At 39.3% G+C, this 11,032-nt stretch overlaps 1 protein-coding gene across 1 annotated transcript; it reads right to left on the minus strand.

The window, feature by feature from the left end:
• Positions 1–7,747: 7,747 nt before the first annotated feature.
• LOC139470012 (spidroin-1-like) lies at positions 7,748–9,072 on the minus strand. The gene is made up of 2 exons (XM_071252297.1): positions 9,021–9,072; positions 7,748–8,586 (listed from the first exon to the last, which is right to left on the minus strand). The coding sequence occupies exons 1-2, from the start codon at positions 9,070–9,072 to the stop codon at positions 7,748–7,750; spliced, it is 891 nt and encodes a 296-aa protein (XP_071108398.1).
• Between the last annotated feature and the right edge of the window lie 1,960 nt (positions 9,073–11,032).

The following is an 11,032-nucleotide window of genomic DNA, read 5'->3' on the forward strand; positions in this document are numbered from 1 at the left end:
TAAATGTTGTGACGTCACACAGGTAATGAATATCGATTTCATCGAGAATATATTGATAAATGAAAGTTCTAATGCCAAAACCGCACAGATCCCATTCGCGTTTGGTCCACACACGCGTATAGATTGAGCTAGAGTCATACCTGGGCTGGAGATGGTCATCAGCATCGTTGTACATAACAACACGCGATAAACGTGTTCATTCCACCATGACCAAGGTGTTGTTGTCGTGTAGGGTTGAATCTTTTCAATCTGTTTAAGGCCCGCTGGCTTCTTGAAACTTCCAATTCTTGCTCTCCATACTTCTATGGATATTCCCATTTTCAACTTGCCTGACAGTTGAGCACGTAGATGGATTTAAATCGGAAGATTCAGATTTTTTGGGAGGAGCAGAAATTCAGACCAACCGCCTGGGAGCCTCGTTCTCGCTAGTCCATCTATCCATGGTGACGTATCCTTTGCGGTTCAGAATATACCAACCTGTCCGCACTGACTACAAATCATACTATATACTGGGAGTGGATCTATATACCGGGGAACATGCAAACAATCCGCGATTAATGCCATGCAAAACAGAGCGATCCAATTCTTCAAGGGTCTCCGCAAATTTGAACCAAACAGGACAATAATTGGCGACATGGGTTGGCCTCCACCCAGTGTGAGACAGTGGGGAGGTGTGACAAGACTGTACATAAGACTCAAATGCTTAGAGCCCCACCCTGACTATAAATAGCCCGCAAGGTGGCGGTGTTTCGGACAATGATTGACAATGTAAACACAACCGAGTGTCAGGAGAAGCTTTTTGAAAACCGTACGCAAACAAGATCACCATTGACCGTCAAACTTCTTATCAACTTGAATGACAAACCCTGTATACCACAAATGGCTCCATATCTAGATATAAGTAAAAAAGATTCTGTAGTTTTATCATAAAAAATCGAATCGATCGTGTTAGGCATCTGTGGGCGGAGGTTAATTACGGTTGCGCTATAAATAGTAAAGCACATGGCGATGTCTACATGTGACACATTGATGCTCATGATGTCCACCACTGGATTGTCTGGTCCAGACTCGATTATTTTACAGACCGCCGTCATATAGCTGGAATATTGCTGAGTGCGGCGTTTAACAACAAACAAACAAACAAACACATGCGACACAATTAATGCATTTATGGTCAAAGTGTATTGTGTTGTATATTTTTACGGCAGAGCAGCAGCAGAACTTCAGTTTCGGTTAATGTAAGCACCAGAAGATGCGCCAATATTTCTCAGCTTGACTACAATAGATGAATATGTCATGTGTATCAACACAGCAATGCACATAAGCAACTGGTAAATAAGTAACCAAATATACTTGATGTTTTGACCTACATAAGGCGAATCCAGATAATATTGTACTCCAATACACATATTCCAAGACAACTTTAATTATGGATTTCCTTTTCTTTCACAGAATTGTCACACACAAAACTGAGTTTGATCATTAGATCCACACTTGTCCTACTTATTTTTGTTCGGGGTATCTGGATACACTTCGAGCACAAGTTTTAAAATACAATCTGGGATCCCTTTCCCGTTTCGTCCACAACAATCCTGCATCTGCTGCAACGTTTAATATGTTCTTCAAGTCCAACTATTCACGATCTCTTCCAACTCTTCGTTTATTTTGCTCAGTCCAGAAGCAATGTGTTCGGCGAATTTCTGCAACATGGTGGCCTCAACATTCCCTAACTGCCATTGCCCGCGCATAGTTGACAAAAGAAGTGTGAACATACATATTCGGCTTCATCTGGTTCCACAATGAAATCTCGCTGTGACACTGATTCACTACTCCCAAGAATCGGCACTGAATTTGGCAAAATTTCTGTTGCGCTATTTTGTCAATGCGAGCTGTGAATCAGAATGATGTTATCTTGCATTGAAACTTTCTCAACGATAAAGTCACCAATGTCATAATCGAAATGACCAAAGGCTCCCTGATCATCTCGAACAACTCTTCGTTAAATTAGGCTTCACCTGAAAATGTTTTGTTGCTCATATTGAAGACAAGCGAAATTGCAAAGTTCTTGACAGTTGTAAGCAGCAACTCGATGCGCTCATGGTGCGTGGAGGCTAGGAGATCGCGTGGTCAGAAAGGGGGAAAACAAAGAGTTTTAGAAAGTAATAAAAGAAATCCGCAGTGCAATCAAAAAGTACAATGTACAGGATATTGTTAGATAATAATATTCACGAAAAAATTTCTTTACTAAAAATACAAATTAATTTATAAATTCATCCCAAGGTCGTTACCCTGATCACGTGGTGGGTATTTGGAAGGAATCTTGTGATGACGCCGTGAATGAGGCTGTGTGTATTACATTGTTGAATTCAACTCACCAGGAAGATTGTCAAGGCATTGACATTATCACACATGCTCGTCGTGAATGGAGAAAAAATTCATATGAGAGAAAAATTGTTGCTTTGAGCTTCGAGACAAAACGTGTTCATGCCGAAGTAGTTTATAAGAGAGGGTATGATCTGTGCAGCTAGCGGCCTGAATAAGCTTGAAGAAAATAATGTAGAAATCCATTTTCCATTTCAGACAGAATCAATGTGTACAAATATTTATTTGAACATCGTTTCGAAGTTTGTGAGCCTGGCCGTATTTTGATATGTTTATCTCCATTCCGACGTGAAATAATAGAATGTATTCGGGTCTCTACTTTGCTGCCGGTGTGGAAAATTGCGCACCGATCTAATAAATGAAGCACTACAAGATCTACCATTGCATCGTCATAAAAGAACCAGGTCAACTTTATCTTTCTTCCGTTGTTTATTAAAAATTCGATTCCGAAGCAAAGCGAATCGATCAACATCATACATTAATTCATAGACTAGATTCCAGTACCAAGTGTTTGAATTTTTTTCAAAATGTCATAAAATAACTTACAAAATTATTGAAAGACATTTTTTGATAAGCAGTATAATATATATCGTCCGCCCGCTCTCTGGTTAGTTGGGGCTTGAGCTCGAGGGGAGAAACACATACAAAAAAATATGGATGGCCTTCTGCGAATGACACTTGGCATGCTTGGGACCCGCCAAGTTTCACGGATCGAGTTACTTCAGCATGAGGAGCTTCATCGGACAAGTGTGACTTTGCCAAAATACATTGCTACTGGGCAATGAAAACATGTCACGAAAAAGACAAAAAACTACTTTGATTACTTGAAAATATTTTTGATCATTACCAGGGTTTTTAACACGATCGTTGTCATCCAGATTCCAGATGAGGCAAGACGAACACAACGAAGAAAAAACACTGTTGAAATCATCGATTGGCGAACATATTGTGACAAAGGCTATTCATACTGCCGATATACCGTACACCACAGAATAACGATTGGTGCCGTCACACATATAATGTTTCTTGTTGAATTACGCTGCTCTTATTCATCACGACAAACATATTTCGTTCTCGTCCAGAGATCTAGAATAGCTATGATTTGTGTGTTAGACTGCGTTGGATAAATCGTGGACATTCCACGGTATCGTTGTATGAAGATGTGAAGACGACATGGCAGGCAGGTATTGAAACCAAAGACCTTCGTGTTTGTTGAAAAGTCTTGGAATCGTTTGACAGATATTTATATTACCATTAAAACATATGTCAATGTTGTCAAACGGCCCACGTGGGTGGATGTTTACATGACGTCACCCGTTTACGCATTAACCAATGAAATGTGTGTTATCATGACGTCATATTGACCTGTCAGATCACTCGTATAAGCTCCGCCCACTAGAGTGCGGTAGTTTCTACCGCAGATGGGACTTTGAGTGAAACCAGGTTAACTTACAGTGGGAAATTGGTCATTTAAGAATTGAACGTCAGTGTGGATGGTTTCATTAAAGTGTGAACGATCTTGCGCGGAGGTTCACACGAAAGTTTAACCAGCGCCTATAATTTCATACTTTGTAATTTACTGGTCTTGTCGATAATATCGGAGCAATGATTGCTTACTTTGAAGTTCTTTGGTTTTGCTGAATAACATTGCAACAATGTTACTTTGTCGGCATTTGCCGGCTCTCGGTCGCATACTTTCCCCAAATCAATGTTATTAATAAAGACATTTCTGCACATTGTACAGTGTGTAATCATCAGCTTGACAATGTTGCTACTTATTTACTGCATTGCCAAAAGTACGTTTGTCAATCAGCGTGAGGCAATGGTGGATTCTCTCACAGTTCTCAATATTAACCTCTCTTTAGCTGGGCTTTTATGTTATAGGAATATCGCTCGTCATGTGATCAGAATATCATTCTTGCTTATATGAAAGCGTGTGGCAGTATTACTACTTTATGAAATATCTTGGTACTTAGCAAACCTTTGTTATGGGCAAGGTGTAAATTGGCCTAGTTGCCCGAACACCTATAATAAAACTTATAATGATCAATCAATCATTTCCCCACTCAGATATGTAAAGAAAAATAGTTCTTTGAACATATGCAACACATGTCAACATCGACATAATGTTTTTGTCTCTGAACAAATTGACAAATATTGTTTGGGATTAATCTAATCTTGACAAAAGGGAACACGAAAGTGAATAGAAATATAAACATGACTCGATGCACCGAGGCAAGGTCAACCTTCAAGTGCGGATTTATATATGACTTTACAGAAGTTTGTACAGAGGTGCATTTCGAATCGAACGGGAGCATGAGGATGAAATTAACTTAGTTCTGTTTCAAGTGAAGCTTATTTAACAGTTATGGAAAACACCCCGAAGCATGAACCAACCCATGGTACTAGATTTATGACTGATTTGTGAAGGTGTTGCTTGCGTTTTGATAATTGCAAGACAATTCGGACGAAGTGGAATGGACTGGTGGGGATTGAACAGAGTGCTCTGAAACTTGTGTTCTGTGTTTTAACGCCATGTTATGTGTGTAATATTTAGAGTTTTTGGATTTGTCGTGTGTGGTTTCCTGTTACAGTTTGCTTAGCTGATGTTTCTTGTCGCCTGAAATGGACCTACTGTACGATCTAATGCTAGTGCCATTTCTGTGCCCTTTCCTTCCTCATGTACATGTGTCGCCGTGTTTTTTCGAAGAATGCACGGAGATGGTCGGCCAACTCAGAAACCTGAATAGTAATCCAGCCTACGGATATTTTTCGCCTCCCCGATGACCAATCTATAAACAGGTACATGTAGGCATGTTTTTTGTTGTTTTAATTATAAGCTTCTTTTCGTACTTTTTCATGGCTTATTTATTTAAAAGCAAGATTTATTTCAGATGAACATTTTCAGAGCCCATTTAGGTGTTTTGCACTGGAGATTTGCTGTGCCTTTGTTTCCCAAAATCGTGGAGGTTTTCTTCCGATATAGAACAGTGAATCAGGTTTTGTGGTTTGGGTTGATCAGGATCAGTCGCTTTGATCTGTGTCGGGGGGCACGTCATTCTCAATTGTCGTGGTGCTAGATTCCTCAGTCATTCCTGAAAACAAGGCATCAGTCACTATCGCTCAATAAATCAATTTTGGTTCATCTTAGTAATTTTGCATTTTCTTCACTTGCGTTACTAGTATTCATAGAGAGCCATTCCATAGCCTATCCATATCACCGCAAGGACAATCCATTTGTGTTAGCAGAGAACAACAAACACCAGAACCAAAGCAGTTATGCATTTTTAAGTCAGATAAAATGTTACAGAACCAGGCAAAAAAACTAAATTAAGTATAATACGGAAAAATGAAGGGATTATAAAAGATAAAGAAAATAGAAAAACGAGCTGATTTACAAACACCGAGAGTTCGGGAAAACCCCAAAATGTAGTACCGGCAAAAGTTCACACGATCAGTTTCACAAAATATTGTTCAGGTCGTGTGAACTTTTCTGTCCGTTTACAGGTGTGTGGACTCCAAATATCAGTTCAGGAGACTACCCATTCAGCCAATGAGCATGACAGAAGCAGTGTAAACTTTAAAGTATGAAATTATTTCGAGTTTGAGATAAATTCCGTTCTCTTGATCTGGAATATGTGTCTAACATTTCGAATGGTCAAGTGATTAAACAGACTGTATCTTCTGACAGGAAAGCAGTTTATCATCGTTTTGAAGAAGTTTATGGGACATCAATTTCTACACATGAGGGTGACACGTGAAGATTCCGGGGAAGAATAGGTCTTCACCAACCCATGCTTGCCGTAAAAGGCGACTATGGTTGTTGTAAAGGGCGACTAACGGGATCGGGTGGTCAGGCTCGCTGACGTGGTTGATTCATGTCATCGATCCCAATTGCGTGGATCAATGCTCATGATATTAATCACTGGATTGTCTGGTCCAGACTCGATTATTTACAGACCGCCGTCACATAGCTTGAATATTAATATTGCTGAGTGCGGCGTTAAACAAAAAACCAACCAACCACATGAGGGTGCAAGGGGAAGAGGAGGAGACCAGCTGCGTGTATACAAGACTGGCAGAGCGTTATCGTTGTTCTGCTGAGGTGTCGCCCCGATCCATGTTGAAACTGGTCATTATTGTAACACCCAACTAGAAGATAGTTTATGTTTTCACTGACGAAATGTTGTAGAATATGAGTTGCACTTGTTGATAAACTGTACTTTATATATCGTCTGTAGGAAATAACTAGTGTGGAATGATGGGTTTGTTTTGGATTTTTTATGTATGCTAAAGATGCAGAGAGTGTGTTACATTTTGTCATGTGTGGCAAGCAAGCTGATATTTGATTTTAGGTACAATATCTGATATTGTAGCTGAATTTTTCATTTAATTTGAAGGTATTATATCGTGAGTGTGTTATTTTTTTATTGATTGTTTTAGAAGTCGTTCGTAACTCCATGTGGAGTGGCTCAGATTTTTTCAAATCGTATTCTGTCTGTATTCATTCGGTCAATAGTGGTTTTTTAAAGTCATAGTAGGTTTTCACTCAGTATATAGTGTGAATTGATGTCGGTTGAAGACTGTCGAGGAAGACATTCAATTTTGTAGTCGGTTCAGACATTTAGTCAGTATATGTGTGATTAGTAGTTAGGGTAGGTTTTCACCAAGTAAATAGTGTGTTTAGTGGTCAGGGTAGACATTTAGTAAGTATAGGTGTCTTTTGTATTCAGTGCAGACATTCAACCAGTCAGGCCAGGTGTTGTGGTGTCACATAATAAAATTATAAACAATAACAATTGTTCATTTATTAGTTGCACCTATATAAATGAAATCTGGAATGTTTGTTTTCAAGAAGACATATATATACACCGTCAGTTCCAAGATTTTAACGAATATCGAGCTTCATTATGGAAGACTAAATTTAAACAATGCACACGAGAAAGAATGCTATTTTACAATGTCAATGAAAAGGGCCAAAGACAGGATGCATAATTTAAAAAATTAAAAAATGACATAAAAATGTTAGAATGCATTTTTTTATTTCAGAACAATAGACACACGGCGTGAGCAGAGGAAGTGTCATAACACTGCCTCATAACAGGGGCAGATTCTTAACACTGCCATCTCTCAGTAAGTACTGTAGGTGCCAGGTGCGCTGGGAAATATTAGTATGCATGCATTCATGTTGCATCATTCAAAAACTACACTGAAACATATCTACCCTATCTGGTAACTGTTTGGAGCATCAAAACAAGCTGGGCATCTTCTAGTGTCGGGATGATGAATCTGAGATTTCTTCAAAGAATTCACAATTCACACGCAATCAGTCAAGTCAGGCGAGGTCCACTGGATAATTGTTAATTTAGAATTGTCCGCCAAGGAGCCAGAAAGGAAGAGCACTGTTCATTCCTGATGATTGACCGCCTTGCATACCGCCCTGCATACCGCCTTGTTGTCCCTGGCCTCTTCCCTGATTAAGGAACATCCATGGGAGCATGTTGTTCATTTCTCCGCCGCTCAGAGCCATGGCCATCATTGGGTTAAATCCTTGACCACCACGGCCGCCTCCCATTCCACCCATACCGCTGAAGAGAAGCATGTTCATCATGTTGTCTCCTAGTCCACCATTCATAGCGAAGTAAGGAAGCATGCTGCCGCCCTGTCTTCCCATCATTTGAGACATCAAATACATGTTTCTTCCCTTGTCACCGCCCATCATCAGAGGAAGCATCATATTGCTACCAGAGGAGCTTTGAGACTGTCCAGAACCTTGACCATTCATACCTCCCATCATTCCACCCATATTTGCCATTGCTGCTCCCATTGGCCCCATTCCCATACCCCCGAATTGACTACCCATACCGCCGTAAGGACTTCCCATGCCATACCCGCTATTCATACCTCCGAAAGGACTAGCCATACCAGCCATAGGGTTGCCCATACCGGCCATCGGATAATTCATGCCACCCATTTGACTATTCATGCCACCCATTGGATTAGTCATACCACCCATTGGATTAGTCATACCACCCATTGGATTAGTCATACCACCCACTGGATTAGTCATACCACCCACTGGATTAGTCATACCACCCATTCCACCCATTCCTACCCCCGTACTCCCTGCACCATTTGTGCCGCCTGTGTTGCCCGTGCCTGTGGGGTTTGTCATTCCAGTTCCCATGACAGCTGGAGTTTGTGCTGGAAGACGAAAAGAACAAAAGATTTATGAATGTGAAGTAATATTCTTCAATGTTTGCAACAAAAGATGTTAAGAAATGTGTACAAATACAGATGTATCTGCAACTCAAGTATCATTTATTCATGTCGGGAACCTGCATCCAAGTACACCCTCGTGTAACTTAAAGCTGTATTCTCGATAGGGTTTTCATTTTCACCTCAAATATCGGTAATCCAACAACCGTGTATCATGAATTACTTAAAACAACATATAGTGTAATTTTCATCTGCAAACATTTGTGTCTATATAAGAAATATATGTCTCAGCGTACCGTTGTGATAGAATATAGACGATGTGTGTATAAACTGACTTGTCCTGCCACGATAAAACACATTTCAAAAACAAATAATGTATCTAGACAAGGATTGTATCAAGGAAAGGTAAAGCTTCTCACCATTGGTAGCGACACAAAACAGCGCAAGAACAGCAAACTTGAATGCCGTCATTTTGTTGTCTTCTGAAACAGATATCATATAGTATTTTAATGTAAGTACTAATATATGGGACGTTTATTGTGTAGTTTCCAACTGTCTTGTGTATAATTTGAATGGATTCTTAGACAAATGTGACACCAACGATTCGAGATGTGACAGAAAACATACACGTTATGGTTGCGAAGGAGTTTTCACGATATGGAATCGTTATAGGTTAAAGTAAAAAATGTTACATATAACAAAACACGTATTGTAGTTGCTTAAGATAAATAGGGCCAAATGCAATTATAGAACGTACAAACAAATAACAAAACAATAGAAGCAACTCACCTGTTGTAGTGCTCAACGTGTGGAACTGGAGGAAGAGTGGTCAGTGTGTTAAAGAGAGGCTATCTACGGTTTATATAGCCAACACGGGTGTCAGGACTCTGAGTACAATCTATTGTTCTTGACAGGGTGATTCATTAATTACCTGGACACAGTCCATCACATTCATATCTCACATAATAGTCAGCAGCCAAGACTTTGAACAAGATACATCTGTCCAGTTAATGTAACTTTGTTACATCATCAACATGCCACTGGGGTGAGACAGAGGCCGACATATTAGTTTTCTACTGTCCGTGTATGTTATGTAAATGATACAGATACATTTGCATTGATCTGTTTATTTCTATGTCTCATTTGGAACCTTGTTGGCTACTCAATAGACTTGCTATTGTTATTCGTAGTACTTTGCACTTCCTTCAGATAACTCTAACACTCCGACACGATTCATATCAACTCTTTCTTCTATATCTTCATTTTCACACAGATATATATGGTAAATCGTATATCGAATAAAGCTGCCAAACCAAATTGACAATTAGCTTGTCAGATTACCTGTCTATCAGCATGTTATTGCTCAATTTATGTTCTGTAAGCAACACTGATATCTCACTACTTTACAATGTCTTTATTGTCACCAATGTAAGACGACAAAACTCAACCAGCCCACACAAAACTTGAAAACGTCAAATTATAACTCGATGTTTAGCGATCGTTTACAAACCCAATTCTAAAGAGTAAGTATTTTTCTTCAGAGACCGAACGCATACGTCCCATCGTTATGGGTTATTTAATGTGACAACTAGAATCTGGCTAATTAATCCATTTATAGATACAAAATGATGCAATGGATATCTGGAACATTGGTACAACTTCGTGCTATATGGAGTTTAACAGTATTTATACCAAAATATTAGCAAGAGGGTATTTGTTACATTATCTAACTCAAAGCGTTAAAAAATATTGAATATTTAGCACTCATATACTAAATATTATACAGTCATATACTAAGTATCCTGATCAAAGGACGTTGGAAGTGCTTTTGCCGAATCTGTTGTTCTGCTGAATGCTACAACAAATTCCAAGTATAAGTAAAACAGCACATATGCCAGGCGATCACATTTATATATCTTATTTTAATTCTCGATTTCTGTTTTAAAGACAACCACCTTACATTGCAAATATCAACTGGTAGTTGGCACCGTAAAGTGTTTGCTGGTGTAAAAAGATTCAGTAGCCACGCTAATTCTTACTTCAGTTAACAAACATAGAAACTAGATATGGGATGAGAACACGCCTTTGCCGTACACAAACGATAGCAGTGAAGCAGAACAGAACATACATAGTGAACTTTTGCCAACATAATTTACTATTTGAAATAAAGACCAAAAGCAATAACATTTTTGTCGAAACTATTCTAAAAAAGCCCATCATAGTTCGAGCATGCGTGAACTGGCGATAATGTTAGCCTGGGGAAACAATATTTTGAGCAATATTTGTTAAGACCCTTATACGGATGAGCATCGCCTCGGGCATGGACAACAGTGACCACATTGTTCTAACAACAACCCATTCGTCCGTTGGTTGTGCAGACAGGCTGACAGGCAGACAGCCAGTTCACCTGTAGTAACACTGACAAATAATA

Source organism: Haliotis cracherodii, unplaced genomic scaffold (genome assembly GCF_022045235.1).
Source record: "Haliotis cracherodii isolate W230 unplaced genomic scaffold, xgHalCrac1.p SCAF_20, whole genome shotgun sequence".
In the NCBI taxonomy this organism is placed as follows: domain Eukaryota; kingdom Metazoa; phylum Mollusca; class Gastropoda; order Lepetellida; family Haliotidae; genus Haliotis; species Haliotis cracherodii.